At 35.5% G+C, this 20,935-nt stretch overlaps 2 protein-coding genes across 4 annotated transcripts; one reads left to right on the top strand and one right to left on the bottom strand.

Annotated features, from left to right (window-relative positions):
* Nucleotides 1–289: 289 nt before the first annotated feature.
* On the top strand, nt 290–7,811 carry LOC147401898 (FAD-dependent oxidoreductase family protein). Of its 2 annotated transcripts, none has more exons than XM_086443371.1 (9): nt 290–768; nt 3,210–3,359; nt 4,154–4,368; nt 4,477–4,547; nt 4,902–5,064; nt 5,647–5,833; nt 6,603–6,761; nt 6,899–6,987; nt 7,464–7,811. In XM_086443371.1, exons 1-9 carry the CDS (start codon nt 384–386, stop codon nt 7,560–7,562), a joined length of 1,518 nt encoding a protein of 505 aa, XP_086299497.1. In that variant the 5' UTR covers nt 290–383; the 3' UTR covers nt 7,563–7,811. The 2 variants fall into 2 exon arrangements, with proteins under 2 accessions (XP_086299497.1, XP_086299498.1); XM_086443372.1 differs by having other exon boundaries at nt 635–768; nt 3,170–3,359.
* Nucleotides 7,463–20,023, bottom strand: LOC147401897 (endonuclease III homolog 1, chloroplastic-like). Of its 2 annotated transcripts, XM_086443373.1 has the most exons (11): nt 19,813–20,019; nt 19,563–19,657; nt 16,682–16,745; nt 16,129–16,197; nt 15,751–15,869; nt 13,432–13,498; nt 12,296–12,387; nt 11,984–12,121; nt 11,736–11,840; nt 10,472–10,555; nt 7,463–9,012 (listed from the first exon to the last, which is right to left on the bottom strand). In XM_086443373.1, exons 1-11 carry the CDS (start codon nt 19,967–19,969, stop codon nt 8,866–8,868), a joined length of 1,137 nt encoding a protein of 378 aa, XP_086299499.1. In that variant the 5' UTR covers nt 19,970–20,019; the 3' UTR covers nt 7,463–8,865. The 2 variants fall into 2 exon arrangements, with proteins under 2 accessions (XP_086299499.1, XP_086299500.1); XM_086443374.1 differs by lacking the exon at nt 11,984–12,121 and having other exon boundaries at nt 19,813–20,023.
* Nucleotides 20,024–20,935: the final 912 nt, after the last annotated feature.

The following is a 20,935-nucleotide window of genomic DNA, read 5'->3' as shown; positions in this document are numbered from 1 at the left end:
TATTTATAAAGGATCACTAATCTATGTTTTAACTCCTAAAATAATTCATAATAATTATTATATACATATATGTTTATTTATTTATTTATTACATTGGGGTTCGGTTCTATACATGCTTGATCTGATAATCGAACCAAATTGATCGGTTCTCCATTTTCGTAACCCAGAACCGAATTGCAACTTGTTCCAAACCGAAGCAGACCACCCCAAAGCTATTGGTTTGGTTCGATCGGTTTGAACCGGACCAAGTTGCACCCCTAATTTTGAGGCACCCTACTCATTTTTATGAAATTTAGAGATACCTCCCTACAGTTCTTCCAAGTTCGAACTTCGAATCTTTGATTCCAATTATCGAAGGAGAGAGAGAGAGAGAGAGAGAGATCATGGAGGCGATTGGGATCTCATCGACAAGTCTTAACCCTAAACATCATCTAAACCCTAATCTTAGCAGCACCACTAGCATTTTCGTTTCTCCTCCAAAAAGGATACTTCCGCGTTTCGAATCTCAGAGATTCCCTGAAATTTCTATTAAGAACACAATCTTCAGAAGAAGAAGAAGAACAAATCACTTCGAATCTAGGGTTCATCCGATCGCCTTTGCATCATCATCATCAACAACAACAACATCATATTCGTTGGAATTCGATGTTGTGGTGGTTGGTGCAGGAATCATTGGTTTGACGATTGCGAGGCAGTTTCTAATGGAGTCTGATCTCTCAGTAGCTGTCGTTGACCAAGCTGTTCCCTGTTCTGGAGCAACTGGTGCTGGTAAGCTTTTTCGACGGTCCAAATTGTTTCCTAGAAATTTGGTTGACTTTTTTTATTCCTGATTTTAAAACTCGTCCGAACTAAGATGACTCGGACGAGTCATTTTTCGATCTATTCTCTGGAACACCGAGTGAGACATTCACTGTGAATGACCTAGTAACTCGCCCGATATCTGAGTTGATTTTCAAAATTTTGGCCGAGATTTTAGAAGCTCGTTCGGTTCAACCGGTTTGGGCAATGTTCCATTTTTTTAATTACACTTTTACCCCCTGTGATTTGGTACAATTCCATGTTGACCTCCTAACATTTTGGCAATTACGCTTGCGGCCCCCTTTCACAGACGGTTTTAAAGTTCAAATGGCATTATTTTACTATTTTACCCTCTCATTTTTTTATTTTTTTAATAAAAATAATTTTAAAACCATAAAAATGTCCCTATATAAGCATTCACACTCTTAAGCATGAACCCCACTTTTTCACGGGATGTTCTTATTTACGAAAAAAAGAAGGGAAAATGACTACAAAGTCCTATTTTTTGAAAATATGTACCAACAAGTCCCTTCTAAGAAAATATGGACTCTTTAGTACCAACTTCACCAAATATTAGTTTAAAAAAGATTTTTGAAGCGAAAATGTTGTAATTAACCTTTCAACAATTTTTTTAAGTGTAAAGAAAGGTGTTTATTTGAGAATATTTGTGGTACTCTCATGTTTTAAATTAATGATATGTCCGTTGACTATGGTCATCTCTTATAGATCAATGAAAAAAAAATCTTTGAGTAATCTATGACCACGTAGATGATGGCGATGACTGCAACAATTATGAGGACCATGATCTTCTCTTATAGATCATTTTTCATTAGTCTATAAGAGATGACCAAGGTCAAGGGGCATGCCATCTATTTTTCAATATAGAGGTATCTCAAATATTTCACAAAACATGGAAGGGTCTCCTCTCGGTCAAACCACTTTGTAAAGTTATTAAAAGGGTATTTCAGATATTTAAAAAAAAAAAAATCTTTAAAAGATCCTTAATAGACTAATACTTTATTAAGTGGGTCTTAAATGGTCATTATTCTTTATTAGGGGACTATTTTGTACATATTCTCAGTAAAGAGTCCTTCCAAGTCATTGTCCCAAAAAAGAATAGTATTTTAAAAAAGGGTAAAATGGTCTTTAACAAAAAAACAAAAACAATGAATTTTTTTTTTAACTGTTTGATCGACAAGAAGTAAGTGGGCCTATTAGATAATTGTAGAGGAGCAAGTGCAATTGTCAAAATGTTGAGGGTCGACATAGAATTATGCCAAACCACAAGGGATGAAAGTGTAATTTACCCTAAAATAAATTACGTTTTAGAATTTAAAAAGTTTGCACTTTGGCAAAATTACTTAATACACCTTAACATAGGGTTCTTGCTAAATGCCGTTTATTTTTGTGTGTCTACTTAATAATCAGTTAGTAAAGTTTTTACTAGTAGTCTTAAAAAAAATACCATTTCATGTATATATCCCAAAAACATGAGCTATAGTTTTGTGGGATATAAAAATTGAGACAAAGGAGTGGGGTCTATACAACCTCACTTTATTGCCTTTCCTCTTCTCCCTCTTCGACTTTTTTGTCTCTCCTTTCCCCTCCTCCTTTTACAATAATATCCCTTTAACTTTACCATCTTTCCTCTTTTACACCTTTAACCCCAAAGAGGATTCATATGATCCACGACCATCTTTGTTATTTTACCTGAGATTTTCAACGGTTATTTTGATAATACTTGGCAATTTCCATGAAGGCGAATAATTTCGTAAAAATAGAGATAAACAATATCTGAAGCATATCTTATTGCAAGTTGCAACTAATGAAATGTACTATCTTAAAAAATTGAACTACCACAAAAATTGAATCTATACCTCTTTGTGTCCGTAATTCCTAAAATAAAAACCATGCTAATTAATGTCTTTCCAAGGTGGTGTTGGAATCGGCAATGGAGTATAGAGACCTGTGTTGCCTTTAATAGTGAAGATATTGTTTGAATGATTTTAATGTGTGTCAGTTTATCACGATATACTCTATCTATATTGTGTACCTTGAACTAAATTAGGAAGAAACGTTATGGAGATAGTTGGTTTGACTAATGATATGGTTCAAGATTGAGTTGAATGGAGAAATATGATTTATGTTGCTGACCCCAATAGTTGGGATAAGTATTAATGACTTGGTCATGATGATAGTGAACTAAAAGAATGTATCTTTCTTTGAGATATGGAAGGTGTGTTCATCATGTTGTTGGTGGGGGTCAGTTGGTCTTATACCAAGCATGCACCATTTCTATGTTACATAATTTATCCTTTTTTTCTCTTTGATCCCATTGCCTCCCTTTTTCATGTATTGCATCCGGCGGTAGAATCTCTTGACCTTCCGTTTGGCCTTTGAGCTGAGTTCAGGTCAGGGTTATATATGGATGGCACACAAAACACCTAAAAGTGATACATGGGAGTTTGCAATGAGAAGCAAGACTCTGTGGGAAATGTTGGCATCAAGCATACAAGATCAGGGCATGGATCCATTGGAAACATTGGGTTGGAAGAAAACTGGTAAGTTGTTCTTTTAAGTTAGTAATTTTGTCTGAATTAGGACGTAAATTTTTTGAGTAATTCTTATTTTATTATTCAACTTAACTTTAGTTGCCAAAGAGAAATTTAAGAGTAAGTTGTTTTTAAAGTTAGTAATTGTGTATTTATATGAATTTGGACATAAATTTTGGGTAGTTCTTATTTTATTATTCAGCCCAACTTTTGTGGTCAAAGAGAAATTTTAGAATAAAACCTATTTTAAAGAAGTTTGTAGGTTCACCGAAATGTAGTATGATGCATCATAAAATGTTCTTTAAGGTCATGATACTGTATGTGCCGTTTAGAGTTTTCAAAGCTATATTGGGATCTTATCAGTTCTGTGGGAGATTTTTTGGTCACCATCAGAGACAAATTCTAGTTTTAACTATTTTATGGGTAGTTTCATCAAGTGATACCATAGGTCAAACCTCACTGAGATTTATATGCCCGTTGTTATAAGTTGCTGTGCTGACCATGCAATGTGTTTGTAATGCTGATGATTTAAAAAAAAAAAAAAAAAATTCTTCTATAGGTCTACATCCGAATTTGGTGACTTTGATTGTTGCATCTACACATGTAATTGTGACCATTGAAATGATAGGAGTATAGTATGCAACATCCAAGTCAGTACTCAGGCCTCCCAAGGAATACCCATAGAAGATGCTAAATGACAAGTGGTTTATTTATACACAATTTTCATATCTATTTTACTTTCATTATTATTATTTAGAGTTGATAAAAGATGAGAAATCATGTTACTATATTCCCATTATTAGGAAGCTTGTTAATTGGTAGAACACCGGAAGAGTTAGTCATGTTAAGAGATCGAGTGAAACTGCTATCTGAAGCTGGGTTGAGAGCTGAGTACTTGTCTGGCAGTGCTTTGCTTTTAAAGGAACCTGCACTTGAGGTTGGGAAAGAAAGTGGAGCGGCATTTGTACCAGATGACTGCCAGTTGGACGCCCATCGTGCAGTTGGTTTTATTGAGAAGGTGCTCTCTGGCTTGTCTCTATGTAAATTGATTTGGTGCTGTTGTTATTTGTAATAAATGATCTGACCATATTTTTGGGTCCCACTGATGAATGTTTTTTATCTGTAGGCAAACAGAAATTTTGCCTCGAAAGGCAGATATGCAGAGTTTTATCATGACCCAGCCGTTTGTTTATTAAGGTCTGCCATGATTATTCTGTTTACACTCCATAGTTTTTTGCTGAATTTTCTTCTTTTCTTTATTTTTAATTAATATTATCATATAAATTAAATAAAGATGAAATCATTCCAATGGATTGAAAATTTAAAACTTATACTTTAGTAAATCAACTGTGAAATGGTTTTGTAGAATGCCCAATATTTGTTATTCATCTTCTATGCAAAAAATGTCCAATTTTCATAAGATCTTCTTGAGTATTATTCAAAAGGTCTAATAATGTATGTATATTCTGTATGAAATTACCCATAAAATAAAATTGTGATATTTCTGAAATTTTTTTTTTTTTTGATGAATCATAATTCTGTTAAATCCAGGTCATTTAGAAGTGGAGAGATTGAAGCTGTTAAAACTTCCAAGAATATTTTGCGTTGTAAGAAGGCTGTTGTCATTGCAGCCGGTTCTTGGAGTGGGTCTTTGATGGAAAATCTGGTTAGGGAATCAAATGTTGTATTGGATGTTCCTGTAAAGCCTCGAAAGGTTTGAATCTAGAATTTGAACTGATTGTCTTTGCATATAAGTGAACCCATTTAATTTTATCGAGTGTCCTATTGCGATGCCTTTTGCCCGTTAGACTTTTATTCAGTTGCATTATTTCATATTGTTTATGTGCATTAAATGTTAGAAGTTGTGATGGTAATAGCTTGATTGAATAAGTAACTTGATTCCTTTCTTTCCTCTGCAAAAAAAAAAAAAAAAATTATACCACATAGCGGATATTCTTTATTGTATCTTGTCTCTGGAGAACTTTGTGTGGGTAAATGTTGTCACTAATATATTTAATTACATTTTTGGTACAACTAATGGTGATATTTAAAGAACATCTGAGATGACTTCTTTAATGGAGAAATCGATTGAGCCGACATTGCAAATGACTCCCTGACAGCATATGAACTCATATGTCAATATTAAGCGAAGATATTTGTAGGTAAAAATAATAATAATGATTCGGCAAAGATATTTGTGTGCATTATTATTACCTTTTACATGAATCTGTAAGTAATGCTTGGGTCAAGTTATCTGTCTCAGGAAAAACTAACTTTCCACTCTTCTACATCATAGGGTCACCTGCTTGTGGTAGAGAACTCCAACTCAATTCAACTGAACCATGGACTGATGGAGGTGGGGTATGTCGATCATCAAATTGCCGCTCCACATACTGCCTCCTCTTCCGGAGTAATTGACCATGAACAAACCCTGTCTATTTCAATGACGGCCACAATGGACACAACGGGGAACCTTGTTCTGGGTATTGTCAACTCCCTTATATCTATTTTCTCAAGATTCAGTGCTTAAATTCTTCCACGTTCATTATTAACTATAGTGTAATTTATTTCAGTTTTGTGGTTTTTTAGGTTCTAAAAGATGGAAGCATTATTAGAGATGGGTGCCTGCTTTTTATTTAGCTTCTTTAATCACTTGCAACACAACTTTTACTTTTGCAGTCACAAAAGCTGTGATGTTTGCATTATTCTGATAAGTCATGCTGGAGTGACCTCAATATTGGACCTCATATCGCACTTCTTGAAGTGAAAGTAGATAGGAACCATAGATGCTTTTCACTCGTATCTCGAGGAAACGTCTATGGTTCCCATACACTTTCGTGTCATGGTGTGCGATGTGAGGTCCAATCTTGAGGCCACTTCAGCATTATGCTATTCGTATATAGTTTTACGTTGTGAACCTTCAAAAGCTGTTACTCTGTAATCTAGCTTATATCCCTTTTGCTCCAAGCAAAGGCCCACTTTCATGTTTAGCATTTTTCAACCAAGTTTTGTGCTGTAATAGGTCCAGTTTCCAATAATAATAAATAAAAAGAGAGAGTTAGAGTATTGCCACACCAACTTTTACTTAGAGCACCCCAATATGTGTTTTTCTTCAATGACTGGGTCTCGTAGTAAAAGTTGGTGTGGCAATAGAAACTCTCCCAATATGTGTTTTTCTTGTTGGAACTTTTTTTGGTTCTCCATTGGTATCTTATATGCTTGTATCTCCTCTCACCTGTGTTTTTTTTTCAGGGAGCAGCCGCCAGTTTTCTGGGTTCAACACCGAAGTAGATGAGTCCATCATCGACCGTATATGGAATCGTGCTGGCGTGTTCTTTCCCGCACTAAGAGAACTCAACCTCAAAGATTTTCATGAGAGCAGAGAAGTGAGGATTGGACTGCGTCCTTATAGTGAGTCCTAAGATTTCTGTTTTTACTAGATTATAAGGACTGTCTGCTAATACTGGAAATCAATCTGTTGTCTGTTCGACTCTACGGAACTCAAATAATAAACTGATGAAATGGTGTACCCCTTCTACTAATTGCAGTGCCAGACGGAAAGCCAATCATCGGGCCTATTCCTGGTCTCCCCAATGTGTTACTTGCCACTGGACATGAAGGATGTGGACTTTCTTTGGTAATCAATCTTTCTGCTTTTAGATTACAAATATTACTTGCTGGCCAATCCTCATTCCTGTCCTTTCAGCCTTGCATTGTGGTTTGTGATGGAACCCTTGAATCGATAACTTTGGGTTAGAGCTGCAACTCGGGCTGGTTGGGGATCAACCCACACTTGACAAACACCAACCCGTGCCAGCACCCAACCCAATCTCCGGCATGAAATGCTCAACCCAAGCCCAACCCAAATCGGGTTGGTATACTTTTGCTTAGTTTTCTGAGTTGTTACATGCTTATAGGGCAAGCTGGAGGCTTACCAAGCTCCCGGCATGCCAAGAGAATGTGTGACACGTCTGCACTCCGGAGGTTCTTACTAGGTTTGGTAAGCCATGGGGTCTCATATAAAACACCTTGTTTTCTTGCCAACATGACAAAAGAATCCACCACTCCTCTTTCTTTTCCTATTAATGAAAAAAAAAATTATTGAATTTTCAGGCTCTGGGGACTGCTGAAATGATTGCTGACATGGTATTGGGGAACACTGGGAAAGTTGATTACACACCCTTCTCAGTCCTAGGCCGATGTTGCAGGTAAATCAGCCGACTTCAGGAAAAGGGAGGGAAATATGGTGTCGGTGCACCCATTATCTTCCTTGGTGAGGTTGCTCGGGGCAATCTCACGATAAGCACAGCCCTCAGCTTCCCATGGTTTACATTTTATGGCCACATTGTCGAGCCAGACACATCCTGTATTCACACGAACATTTTCTAAACATCTAATAGTGTCCACATATGCAACATAATGGTATGTGGAAATGAACCATATTGCAGGTAGTTTTATTTTGATGCTACTGTACACATCTAGTACGCGAAGGTTTATTTTGGATGTTGGAGGATGAACGGCCTTGCTTTCATTATCACAACAATATACGAAAAAAAGTAGTGTAGTTGCGATAATAACGAATCAACTAGCTGTACTCATGAACAAATGAATTCCAATTTAGAATCTCTAATAAGAGAGGATGAAGAATATGGGAATTTCATTAAAGATGATGTGTTGGTGGGAGTTGATGCATGTATAGAGAGAGGAAGGCAAGTATAACGATAGCCAACACTGACTCCAAGGTGGTTGTGACTTGAGCTCCAAGCACAGTGGGATGCATAATCAACCTTATAATTCTTAAAAGAAAGGGGTTTGAAGCTTGTAACCCTTTATCTTGTTTCTCATCTAGCATAGACAACAGCAGAGGATCAAGTTCTCCTTGAGGAATCATCTTTTGTGACAAAATATAAAAATTAAATAAAGAGGTGAAGAAAATAAAGTTCAAAATTTTTTTTTTTTTTTCTAGAGTTGGTGTATCCTTATTTCCAGTTTTGGAGTGCTCAAGAAAATTTTATGGAGATCAACTCTTTTGCCGGGGCATATGGAAGGAAAGGAACACAACCCCTTTGAAACGAACACCTCTCGTCAGGTTTTTATTATTTTGGTGTAAAATATACAAGGGATTTAGGAAGGATATTTTGTGAGGACTTACTAGGAAGATAAGCTTAGGTCTATGATATATATACGTAATTCATTTAATGAAATTTTTTTCTTATAAAATAGTAAATAAAGTTTAGAACAACAAAATTCGATTGTTACAAAGATAAGGAAGAGCATCCAGTGTGCCAAGAACCAGATAAATAACGATAACATGGTTGATTATATATACATAACAAATTTGCCCAAAATGATTTGCAAGTTTGGTGTGTTAGTGCAAAACCTCTGGCAAAATACCGACAGTATATCGGAGGACATCCATTAACAATTCAAAGATGATTAATACGAACGCGAACTGCAGTGCACCAAAAAGGGAAAATCGATGAAAACATTTCTATGAGATCGTCGAATGGTAGGTTCATCTAGACCTTTTACTAGGGCCAGACTTCCTTGCTTGAGCTACAGGGCTTGTTGTCTCCTTGAAAGCAGATGGACAGAGGCCATTTATACCACACGTCCCACAGCGAGGCCTAAGAGGTGTACACACAGTCTGTCCAAATCCAACCTGCAAATTTGAATCACAATAAACAGAAGTCAATAAATATCAATATAAGATGATGGGGTAAAACCTCAATTGATTTAGGGCATTCAGATCCACATCAACAGCATAAGCAGAAATATGTATTCTTACACAAATAAAAGGTTAACAGTTTTCTCCATTGACGCGAGATAACTCCCCACTGTTGGGGTATGTTATATGACAGCCCAATGTTGAGCCTAATCGACCTCCATGAGGTGACAGTTCTTTACCCCCCTTTTTTCCCATTAGAAAAGAAGTGAACATGCATAATTCTGCCATGGTGAAACATACGGGCCTCATTAGGCCTACCACTACAGGATTAATGTATATTTACGATTTTCATTAGGTGTCCCCGATCGAGCTTTAAAGTCACCTGTTTTAAGCTTTGCATGGGGAGGTTCAACCTTGTCCTATGAGAAAGAAATGCTGGAAACGCTATGGATTTTCTCATCATGGATGCCAGATAGGAAGACGACTCACCACTATCTATACTTGGGAATCTTTTATGTCAAATATATCCCTATTTTCTTGTTGTAAAGAGAACATTTGAAGAGACCTCTAGAAACCCATGTCACAAGAGACACCCAACTAGTTACATGTACTGCCATGTCAATCTCTGCCCAGGGTTGGTGAGATGAATATTTAAAAAAAAGAAACAAAACAAAGGTGGTCAAGAGAACCAACCTAAAAGAACGAGGAGCTACAAAGCAGTCCAAAATACAAAAACTAAATCTGATCCTTTAATCTGTAGAAAATAAGCCTTTGCAATCACCCCTCACAAACTCTTGGACCAACAAAACAATAAGGATTCCATGCCCAGAATAATGTCTTGGATTTCTTCCTCCTTGCCCTCAAATGCTTGTTTGTTATGGTCTCTCCAAAGGACCCAACACAATGCAAATGGAAGTAAGACTCCAAATGATTTAACCCTAGAAGCGAAAGCATGAATAGACCAACTACATAAAAAATATCTAAAATCGAAGTGGGAATGGTCCAGCACACTTCAAATGAGATGAACACTCCCCAAGCAACCAAAAAAAAAAACGATAATTTATGGATTCTCCATTAATCTTACTAGCTTTTAGTATTATCATGCGCACATCAATACCTTACGTTCATGTTTAACAACATCACACCTGTGTCTCATTGACATGGAATGCATTACATTCATTTTAAACTACAGCCTAAAATAAAAGTAACTATGTGATCCACCATAGTAGACCTAGCTCTATACACCAAAGTGTGGGCCAGCATCAACCATCGTTTTTTCAAAGTTTACGATTCTTTCGCCAGGTTGTAGATCTCGGGAAAACATAGCACTAGCAGCGAATGGAAGATCCGATTTTGGTACAGAGCGAGATACACCTCTGGTGGATCATAAATATCTCCCAAACAAACACAAAAACCAGTAATTTAAAAAAAAAAAAAAGGAAGTAATTCATACCAATAATGGATTTATTGGAACCCATTCTTCCTTCGGAAGCCAGAACTGCAGAGATACTCGTGTTTCCTCGGGAGATGAAGTTTTCTAGAGAGAACATATAATAAAAAAAAATAGAGTTAATACAGAATTTGTTGTCATCCTTAAATATCATCACAAGTTCAGAGTCCGAATCAAAGCTCTAAGCATCATATATTTTGTGATAACAAGGTAGCCATTAGCATAACATAGAATCCAGTTGAGTCCGACTAGCCTAACTAACTTCGTAAGATTTCAACTCTAAGGGTCATTGACCTCACCTTGTGGCATCCAAAAACATGATCCGATGCCACAGGGTTGTAGAGAACATGATTCTATCAACTTTGAGAGAGAAATTAAAAAAAAAAAAAGACTTTATTTTTCAACATTGAATTTTAATTTTAAATTTGGGAGTTCCGTGGAAGTTTTTTTTGTTTTTTCTTTTGATTGGTAGTTCCGTGGAAGTTTGATAGCCGTCCATTTTTGAAGCCTTGGATGAAGCCCCCCCAAAAAAATTCAATGTTTTTTTGGGGGGATCTGAGTTTTTCCATGGAATCTAAAGGGTTGTCGTGTTGGATTGCCAATGTCGTAATCCATATGAGCAAAACGACAACCCTTATCAAGGATTAAAATCTTAATAAGTAAAGAAAGTGTTTTTCAATCCAGTTAATAATTGTTGTACGCACATTGAAGTTGACATGCAATTCATTTGTGAGCACTTGCTTCTCAAGATCTTTGTTTATCTTCAGTAACAACTAAGAATCGGAAAGCTGATATTCTCACTAAAGAAGTCATTAAGAAAAAATTAGAATATGTTATGAGCAACTAGACATGATGGATACATACGCTCTTGGGTGGAATGGTCTTTAATGTAACTTGGGAGGTTACAAGGGTGTGGTGGTTATTTTTAGAAGTTGTTAAGGAGGATCAAAATAAAGTCCAACTCTTCACCTCTTCTAGTTTTATCTTATTTCTTTTTCATTTCTCTTTTCCTCTTTCCTTCTAGGGTTTTATTCAACTACACATATTAAAAAGGGCAATGTCTGTTTGAAAATGATTGGGATCCACATAAGCTGATTTAACTTGTATAAAGACAAGGTCAACCAATATGATCTGGTTTTTTATTGGGATGACATCTTACGAGAGTTACGCTCAACCACAACACATCAAATGAAGTTTTGAGTGAAAACCCCATTGTTCTGAACAATAATGCCATGGATGTCCTTGATAGTAGAATGAAGCAATATACCTGTCTTGTGCCTGGCCGTGAAACCCATCCGAGCCGATTACAAATGCGATGCACATGAGTGTCTACACATATCCCTTGAACATTGTTCCAACCTACATTCATAACCTACACCACAAAACATGATATGATAAATAATTTGGAGAAGCTAAGTCTAAGTCATATTTTTTTAATGCTGAATCCTATTTAACCAATTGGTTCTTTTATTATTTCCAATATTTAGTGTATGGGACTAAATTATTTGAGCCTACCAGGTGGGCCATCTTAGGACCTATTCCAGGAAGTAAGAGTAACTCCTCCAATGAACTAGGGATGTCACCTCCATACTTCATGAGACAAATGTTTGCAATTTTCTTCATGTTACAAGCCTTTCTCGAATAAAATCCTACCTGATTAAACAGAAATCATAGCAGGAGTACTATATGTCAGAGAAACAAATAGTAAAATCAAGCATGGCCACCAGTTTTTAAATGTTACTAAAATACTTGGTCACAATTTTAACTTTTTGCTTGATTAGGGAGGTTTCTTGGGAAGTTGGTAGGGTGGACTGAGAGAAGACATACTGGATAAATCAAGTCCTTGATTGTTGCTTCCTCAGCATTGTCAATGGCATCAGCAGTAAGTAGACCATTTTGAAGGAGCCGCTGGATTGCCCCTGAACTCCTAAAAGAAATTACCAAATCAATAGAGTGACAATAGGGGAAGGCTAAAAAAGTATAGCCTGAGTGTCACGGACGCTAACTACCATAAATATCAGGATTTAAGGCTCATAGCAGGCTTATATGACCCATGGTTTTCTCAGTCCCATGCAGGAAATCTCAAAGTCAACTATCAATGTGATAATATATTTTTTAAAAAATAAAAATTTTGAACTTGAGTTACATTTGATAGTCCTAGAATCGCAAAGAGTTGAGGTAAAAATAATTAAAAGAGAACTGCAAACTGTAATCACCACCCAGTTATCAGGTCGTTCTTGCCCGAAGGGGTCTGGTTTATCTTTGGTAGAATGATATTTGCAATCTGATGTATAGCATTTATGGCTCAGGAGGGAGTAAATCATCTGGTACCTTCGTCCAGTATCAATTGGGTCCTTCCGGCAATATAGGAGATGCTTTCTTATCAAGGGAAAGTGATCCAATCTGAGAGAATGGAAATATGTTAAGGATGGTCCCTTGAGTGATGTATTGGGCTATTTGATAAGAGGGGGAAAACATAAATCTGAATATTAATGTAATTTCTTGCCAGAAATGTGTTGTGATATTGGGAGGCTCTTGATAATTGAGCTTCTGTTTTAAAAGAATTTTGGGAGACCAAGATTGAAGATTTTGTTAGTAAACGGGCTGTGCTCATAGGAGAATTCACCCAAATGTTTCATTGGTTAATCCTTTTTTTTTCTTCTTTTTTTATTATTTAGGTTGTTCCTATACTCCTGGAATACTATTCCCGTCCTTGGATATGATTCTTCTTTTCAATAGAGCTCTTTCTTATTCTTAAGGGAAGAAAAAAAAAATATGGGACTCCCTGCATGTGCAGAAGTCCTTACATTTTGTTATACATGGTAACAACAATCTATTATAATCAGATTATGCATGTAGCCAGAAGGAAGAAACTAGGTAAATATAAAAATTTCCCTCAAAGACTATGGCTTAGGATGCCAGAGATGAATTCTGAAAAAAAATTGGAGATTATTAGGACTTGCCATGAGTGACTTCATCCTTGGTTTGGCTCGACAGAAGCGAAGACACCAGTATTGCAAATCGTCTTTCCTGACATAAAATATATGATCACTAGCAGCATGTTTTACCATAAAATAAAATCCCATTAACAACACAAGGGTTGATCATCATCATCACCAACTACACCTTACCACAAATATTGGAGTGAACATGAATTCTATTTCACCAATCAACACGAATCCTATGATCACAAGTTTTCATGAAATCTTAGAGAAGACATGAACATTTAAAACAAGAGAACTATGAAAAAGAGATTAGGTTGGAGAACATGGTGCTCACTAAAAGAACAAACCGAAGAAATTGCAGCTTCAATTTTTTCCTTTTTCTTTTGATAAATAAGATGGAAGAGGATGTCATGGAAAAAATAGAATTACTACAAAATACTATGTCTATAGGGTCTCCATATTGGCAGGCTAGTGGCAAAAATGCACACTGAGATTTTGGACAGTCAGAAGCAAGTATACATAGAACATCTATCAAGTACAGGTAGATTTAGACCACAGGATATTGTTAATCTTTATGCTAGATCTACCAATTGGAAGTTTTAGATTCCTCTTTCATGTACACATGAATGGCGAAGAATCCAGTGTATGATGCCAGACAATAAGACCAGCATCCTTTCGTTTTATCAGAGATCATTGAATCTAGGCTTAACGTTCAGAGGGAATGGGTATGGGGTGTAGGTTTTGGGCTAAAATTCAGGCAGCCAGCTTTATATTCATTCCAATTGGTTTCATAGCTTTAATAAAGGGAGAATAAATTATGGTTAAAGAATGACCCTAGCAGTTCAAGGGATTGTTACTAAGAAAAGGGAAACATCGGTGAATGAAATGTCACACACAACTAAGAAAAAGCCAATGTGGTACACATTCCTACAGTCACATGCCTGTAGTGGAACATACATTAAAATATAAAACTATTTCAAGTTAGCATAATGTGTAGTAAAGCGCTAACTTTATTAACAAAAAGGCACTAAGCTGTCAAAATAGTATATAATTAGTATATTTTTTATTGGTTATAGTTGACATAAATCCAAACACCCATGCAGATGTTCTTCTAACATATATCACTAGACTTTTTAAAATGAAATATCCTTGTTATTTGTGTCAATATAGAATTAATTCTAAATTCGATTATAACACCATGACCATCAACAATTACAATGTTTTAATCCAACTAATTGAGGCCGGGAACATGAATCTTCTTTTTTTCATTCAATGACATCTAGATATATCCTTGTAATGTCAAGTAACTTAATATAGTTCTTACTACCTCAATCCAATTAGTTTAGGTTGTCATATTGCTCTTTTAGGCCTTACTTGCATTCTAACTCTCCTCACTAATTCCATTATAAATACCCCAAAGCCATATATCCCCTTCTCAGGCTACTTTTAGATTCGCTCTGAAGTGTATTCCACTCCCATCCTACTCAACATCCTCGCTCCTGCTACCCTACCTTTTTGAACATGTTGTTCCATGGTTACTAAACATTATGCTCCATAAAGTCTAGCCATCATATTGTTTTCTCGTAAAAAGTCATTTTTAGTTTGATCGGCAATTGTTGGTAACAGAACTCTCTAGCAGAGGATCTCTATTTTATCCACCCAGCTCTAATTCTATGATCAATGTCCTTAATCTTTCTCCCACTATGGATGGTCAAACCTAAATAACAAAACTGACCATTTTGGGGATTTTCAGTCCATGAATCTTGACTAAGGCCTCATCCATTTGCATGTCCTCATTATGATTGCATTGCAAACTCAGTCTTGGTCCTACTTTTAAAACATCTAGTTTATATTAATAAAAAAATATTATGATTAATAAATATAAAAAAACATCTAGTTTACAACTTGTCTCTCTACGGTTTTGCATTTTCTTTCTCGCTAACTCATAAACCAATCCTATCTCATCCATAAATAACACACCCCAGGGAGCTCCCCTTAAAATGAGATATTCATTCATCCATAACTAGTACAAAATTACCGACTAGGACCGAGTACTGATGCAAATCCACTGTTACTGGAAACCCATTTATCTTATATGAAATACTGCACAACTGAAACTTGTACAGGTAAAAGTGAAAACATTTGTACTTGTGAAATGTGTCGTCACATCACACATACAAATTTTAGAAGATGAAGTGTCATTCTTACCGATCACATCTATATTTGAAAACCATGCTCACCCAAAAAAAACAACTCGTTGAAATGAACACTTCTCATTTACTCACTCTAATAGAAGTGTCAAACACTGCCTCCTCCAAATTGCAAAAGTTAAGTTACCTTTGGTGGTAGAATACTGCCAGCTTTCTCACATCCCATAGAATCTACTGGAGCATCTTCAGAAGACCTCATTTTGCGTATCCCTTCAAGGACTTCTTCCCAATTAGACGGTGGTTCCACTGTATCAGATGAAATGAGCAGTTTAATTTTTTATTTTTTATTTTTTATTTTTGATAAAGTTTCTAACTGTAAACCTTTGAGGTCTTAATTGGCTCAGGCTTTTCTTAATGCCCATCTATATACTAAAACAATCAGCTTCTAGAATTCAAAATCTGTGTGCTACTAGGTACAAATGCATGTAAAGAAAGACTTGATCACCCTTTCGATTTCTCAGTTCTAGCTAGATCCTTAAAAACACATAGTGTTTCTTGTAAATACCTTTTGTCTTGATAGGAAAAGCATCCTCACTTCCCACTGCAAGCATATTTGAGGTCAGTTTTGTGTGTCCTGCAGGGCCATATCAATTCAAGGAGCAGTTAAACGATGATTGAAGGAATTAGAAAGGAAAAAAGTGCAAATTTAAAGCAAGATACACTCCTGCAGGAAGAACATATATAACTATAGAAACTTTAATTTTTTTAATAAGTTAAATATAGATAATAATTTTCCCTTCATTAATGTCAGTATAGGAGCATTAGTAGATGATCGGAGTCCACTTTTATAGGAAATTTGGCTAGGTCTGGGTTGAATTTGAATTCTCAACGATGTGAAGGAATACCATGGGGACTGGACTAAGTGCCCAACTGAATGAGCAATGTGATTAACCCTGACTAGAAGATGAAGTGTCATCTTCCGAAAACAGTTTGTTGTTATTTATATAAACCAGACATATTTTGGTAGTTAAAATGCAAATTAAAATTAAGCGAGTACATCTATTTTTTGCTCAAGATGTCAGTAGATGAAGATAAATTGTCAAAGGAGAAGGCCTTACTTGTCTGGGCAGATTCATTGGCCTTTCCATAAGCAAACTCTTCAATGTCTGGCAAGCCACAAAGCTGCAAGCAGTTAACTGATCAATAACACAAACTTCCATAAAATTATTCCTGCGCACACTACGTGATCAATGAGATTAAAATCAGTAATTACTTGGGAAATCTAACATAGAAATCAGTCTAACACAGGTTAGGAGCGTTTAGGTGGTTGAGATCAAGGATTAAAATCTCATCTTGGGGCAGTGTTTTGGTCGAGGACAAAAATGAGACAGTCTCAACTGAAACATTCTGAAACAATCCAAACATTCAAATTTCAAGATCAGTGCTTCAAACCGGGCTAAAACCAGAATGTTCCACCCAAACATTCTGAAATGGAATGGAACATTGAACCATGATTGAGATAGATACTAATGTTTCTGAGCATGCTGTCTTATGATCAGCTGAAAATGGCAGAAACAAAACAGGCATTGCATCAATGACGAGTCTCAAGTTTTTTACTCAGTGGCGAAGACAACATCTTCTGATAATGGTATATCCAACTTCCAATGGTACAAGATAGAGGAGCGGCACATTGAAACATTTATCTTCTATGAGATATTTATTTCAATCATATGCCTTTGTAATTTCCTTAGATATCTAATAACTTTATAAGTACATTTTTAGTTTTCTTACCACATCAAATGCAGAGGAGAGATGAAAAATGGCAAACCATCTAACTCAAGCTAAAAAATATATCGCTGATTATCCATACATGTTTATAATTCATAATATGTATAAAGCGAAGCAACCGTCTCAACAATTATTAAAGCCAAAAGGTGAATGATCGATTCACCATTGAGAGCATTGAACCCAAACAGACAAATGTTGTGGTGTGATGTTCTAATAACGGTAGATCAGACAAGAACTTGATGAGCAAAATCCACTAATGGAAAAAAAAAAGCAGTTTTATATTTCGAGACCTAGTATCTCCCTCTTATCACCTTACTCCATTCTTTAGTTGAGGTGGTCTTGTTTTTCATATATAATGTTTTTATAAGTATTCGTCATATATAATACCCTTCTTTAAATCTAACACCTTTAAATCTCAAGAACATAAACATCCAAATAACATGTTAGAGAAATTCTACCTATCGAGAGAGAGAGAGCATTCAAATATTTCAACGCCTAAAAATGTTCAATTACTCCAACAAACCCTAGATTCTCTCTCCATTTAAAATCTAAATTAATATCCTTCTAAAAAAGTTCCTTTTTTCAAAAAATCAAAAAGTTTTCCGTCCATAAATATGTTTGTTGTAGAAATGACTCCATTAAAAAGCTCTCTCCAGACCGTTTCAAGTGATATCCACCATTAATTACTCATAAGTATTAAATTAATATTGATTTTATTATTATTATGACTATGTAGAAGATAGTAAGATAGCATTTTTAGTTACTCCTTAGCATTTCTATTATTTTTATTCAACACCCATTTAACTTTTTATTTAGAAGGTGATTCTAGGTCAAGTCATTTCTTCATTTTAAACTTTACTTTCCTATTTTGTGTTGATTTCTCCATACAAAGCAGGTTTAGTTGGTTTAGGGTTTACTTTGGAGTTTATATATGTGGATTGTAGTGGAAAATTCATTAATGAACAAAAAATTTAGCTTGGCCTAGGAGTTTGATCACCCTCAAAGTGATCTTGGAGATCTTGATCCCTTTGAAGAGTTCAATTTTTCTTCATTTCACTTCGTTTTATTTTGATTTAGGGTGTGTGATACAGCAGAGTTGTCTCATTCAGCAATGACTTCTCTCTATTATGCGTGTAGAAAACATGTCCAAAATAGAGTTAGTCTATACTCACTCCCAATTTGTACTCTCGCTGATGGGGATGACATGGAAATCATGTTGGCTGATCCAACTGTATAGTGAGCCATCATTTTCAAAAAATCAGTTTATTCGGGCATTACTAATTTATAAAAATCCAATCTAATGCAATGGGTTAATGGAGCAATTTGGACTTTTTAACTCAAAAACAATTTTGCATGACGTTAGAAATGTGTGAATTTCTTGTTAATATGGCCTCCATAAAATGAACAACTCATTGTATAGTTACATATATCATCCACATAAGCTCCACAAGTAGAAGTACAAATAGGGTATGAGAAAAGGGAGTAAGTATAGACTAACTCTCCAAAATAAAACACACATAACTAAGGCTTTGTTTCTTTCAAGGAAAATTAGCTTTCCAAAATGTGAATTTTCCAAATAGAATAAGTTCGTGTCATTTATGCCATCGCATATTGGCAGATAGCATAATTTGGGGTATGTGACTGTAGCATATGCAATTTTCACTTTGAAAATAGCATGTGCAAATATGGGACCGCATTTGACAACATTGTTCACGTGTTTGTTTCTTGAAAAATTATTAAATTGACAGCCATCAATCATCACCAAGTAGTTGCCACCCCACAGCACCGCACCACCACCACCATCGATGTTGCCACCACTAAAATCATCACCACCGCAACACTCCCACTTAATGCACCACCACCAAGCCAAATACAATGTGAAATATTCATAGACCATGTTGGTTCTTTTATTTGTATTGCTAGGAATGCAAAAAAAAAAAAAAAAAGCTATTATAGAACATATAGCTTTTCCACCAATTTTTTATGTGAAAATATTTTATCCTATAAATTTTATAAATATTCCATGACACAATCAAATTAAAGGAAAAAAATATATTTATACTAGTAAACAAATTTCTAGAATGTAAGAAATGAATAGAACCTAAAAGTTAAATAAATACCAAAAAATAATGTAAAAGAAAAATCATAGATTCATAAAGTGGGCAAAGAAAAAAAAAACTATATATTTTCGATCTTAATTAATATTCTTACTTTCTTCTTCTGTTGGAGAGGTTCTATTTTTGGTTGCTCAGCTGGGATTTCGACGGTCTTTTTCAGTCTTCTTTTCCTAACAAACACACGAATCTCTGCTCAACAAACGCCATTAAAATATTCAGAACTTGAAAATCAACCAAACGAGAAAAAAAAAATTTGCTTCAAATAAGAAGTAAATAGTCTGATCCAGATGAAAAAAAAATAGAAAGAAATAAAGAACCCCATTTGAGGAAATAGAGATTCTCACCAGGGTTTGACTCTGGATTGGGGATTTCGGATTTAACTGGAAACTTTTTGGAGAATAATCTTATTTCTGACATTTGGGGGAGCAAATAGACCTTTCTTTTGAAGTTGATTTGTGCAAAAGAATCAAATGGAGGCAGAAAGACTCTAATGAGAGACATTGGTGTGGTGATTGGACTATGAAGAGACAAAGAAACAGGAGAGAATCAAATGGGCTTACTAATAAAAAATTAAAATAAAAAAATCTCATTTGTTAGTTGTTGGTAACTATAAGCATGGGCCCTCTAAAATAATGGGATGTTTAGGTCCAAGCCCTCTTGAACCAAATGCCTAGGAATCACTAATTAAGTTTTTGACGTTTATGAGTATCAATGGGTGGACTAATTTCGGGTCAATGGCCCTAAAGATTAGTGTAATTGAGGTATTGGATTATTGGTCAAGAAAGGTGAAAGTGGGTTCAATGGGATTTGAACTTAGGTGATGAAATCAACACTCCACGAAACTTTACCAACTTCGCCGAGTTGACACCTTCAAAGAGTGAGCTATACTACTCTCTAGAACATGTTTTGTGTTTCATTTGTGCTCTCAATTACACTTAGCATATCTTCTTCTCGGGACCTAACTTGTATCTTATTTTAGGTTCCTCGAGTTATCCAAAAAGTTCTCTAGTTTGACAACCTTTGATGAATTTACATTTATACCTTAAATTGAATGTAGGTTCGAAGAAAAGGTAAGTAAATAGCAGTTGTGGTAGTAAATCATGTAACTGTTAACCAACTAATATTGGGCTTAGTGATCAAGGCATCCCTCCAAAAAGGGAGAGGTCTTTAATTCAATCCCCCTCGTTGACCACTCACAGGGAATTTTCCCATCTTGTTTGGTATGTGTAGTTGATGGGGTATTGCATGTACTCGGGGGATTTGAGCGAGATATGATACTCTAAGAGGCTAGTTGATTCACCCTTGCTAGATAGGCTTATGGGTCTGGAACCCATCGTAAAAAATAAAAATAAGTCATGTAATCGTTTTCCTTAAAAGCAAAACAAAAGTAAATATATAGTCATTTTAATAAGTATTAAAAAAAAAAAAAAAAAAAACTAATTCAATGCTTTCAAATATTGCGATAAC

The sequence above is a fragment of the Akebia trifoliata genome, chromosome 5 (assembly GCF_017979445.1).
Source record: "Akebia trifoliata isolate Shusen 1 chromosome 5, ASM1797944v1, whole genome shotgun sequence".
Classification (NCBI taxonomy): domain Eukaryota; kingdom Viridiplantae; phylum Streptophyta; class Magnoliopsida; order Ranunculales; family Lardizabalaceae; genus Akebia; species Akebia trifoliata.
This window is presented reverse-complemented; position numbering and strand designations above follow the sequence as displayed.

Coding starts and splice junctions, on each gene's coding strand:
- LOC147401898 (XM_086443371.1), top strand. CDS start 384: ATGGAGGCGATTGGGATCTCATCGACAAGTCTTAACCCTAAACATCAT. Junction 4,369..4,476: donor CAGTTGGTTTTATTGAGAAG/GTGCTCTCTGGC, acceptor TTTTATCTGTAG/GCAAACAGAAATTTTGCCTC. Junction 5,834..6,602: donor AACGGGGAACCTTGTTCTGG/GTATTGTCAACT, acceptor TTTTTTTTTCAG/GGAGCAGCCGCCAGTTTTCT.
- LOC147401897 (XM_086443373.1), bottom strand. CDS start 19,969: ATGTCTCTCATTAGAGTCTTTCTGCCTCCATTTGATTCTTTTGCACAA. Junction 16,746..19,562: donor CTCTCCAACAGAAGAAGAAA/GTAAGAATATTA, acceptor AACTGCTTGCAG/CTTTGTGGCTTGCCAGACAT. Junction 11,841..11,983: donor GTCCTAAGATGGCCCACCTG/GTAGGCTCAAAT, acceptor TTTGTGGTGTAG/GTTATGAATGTAGGTTGGAA.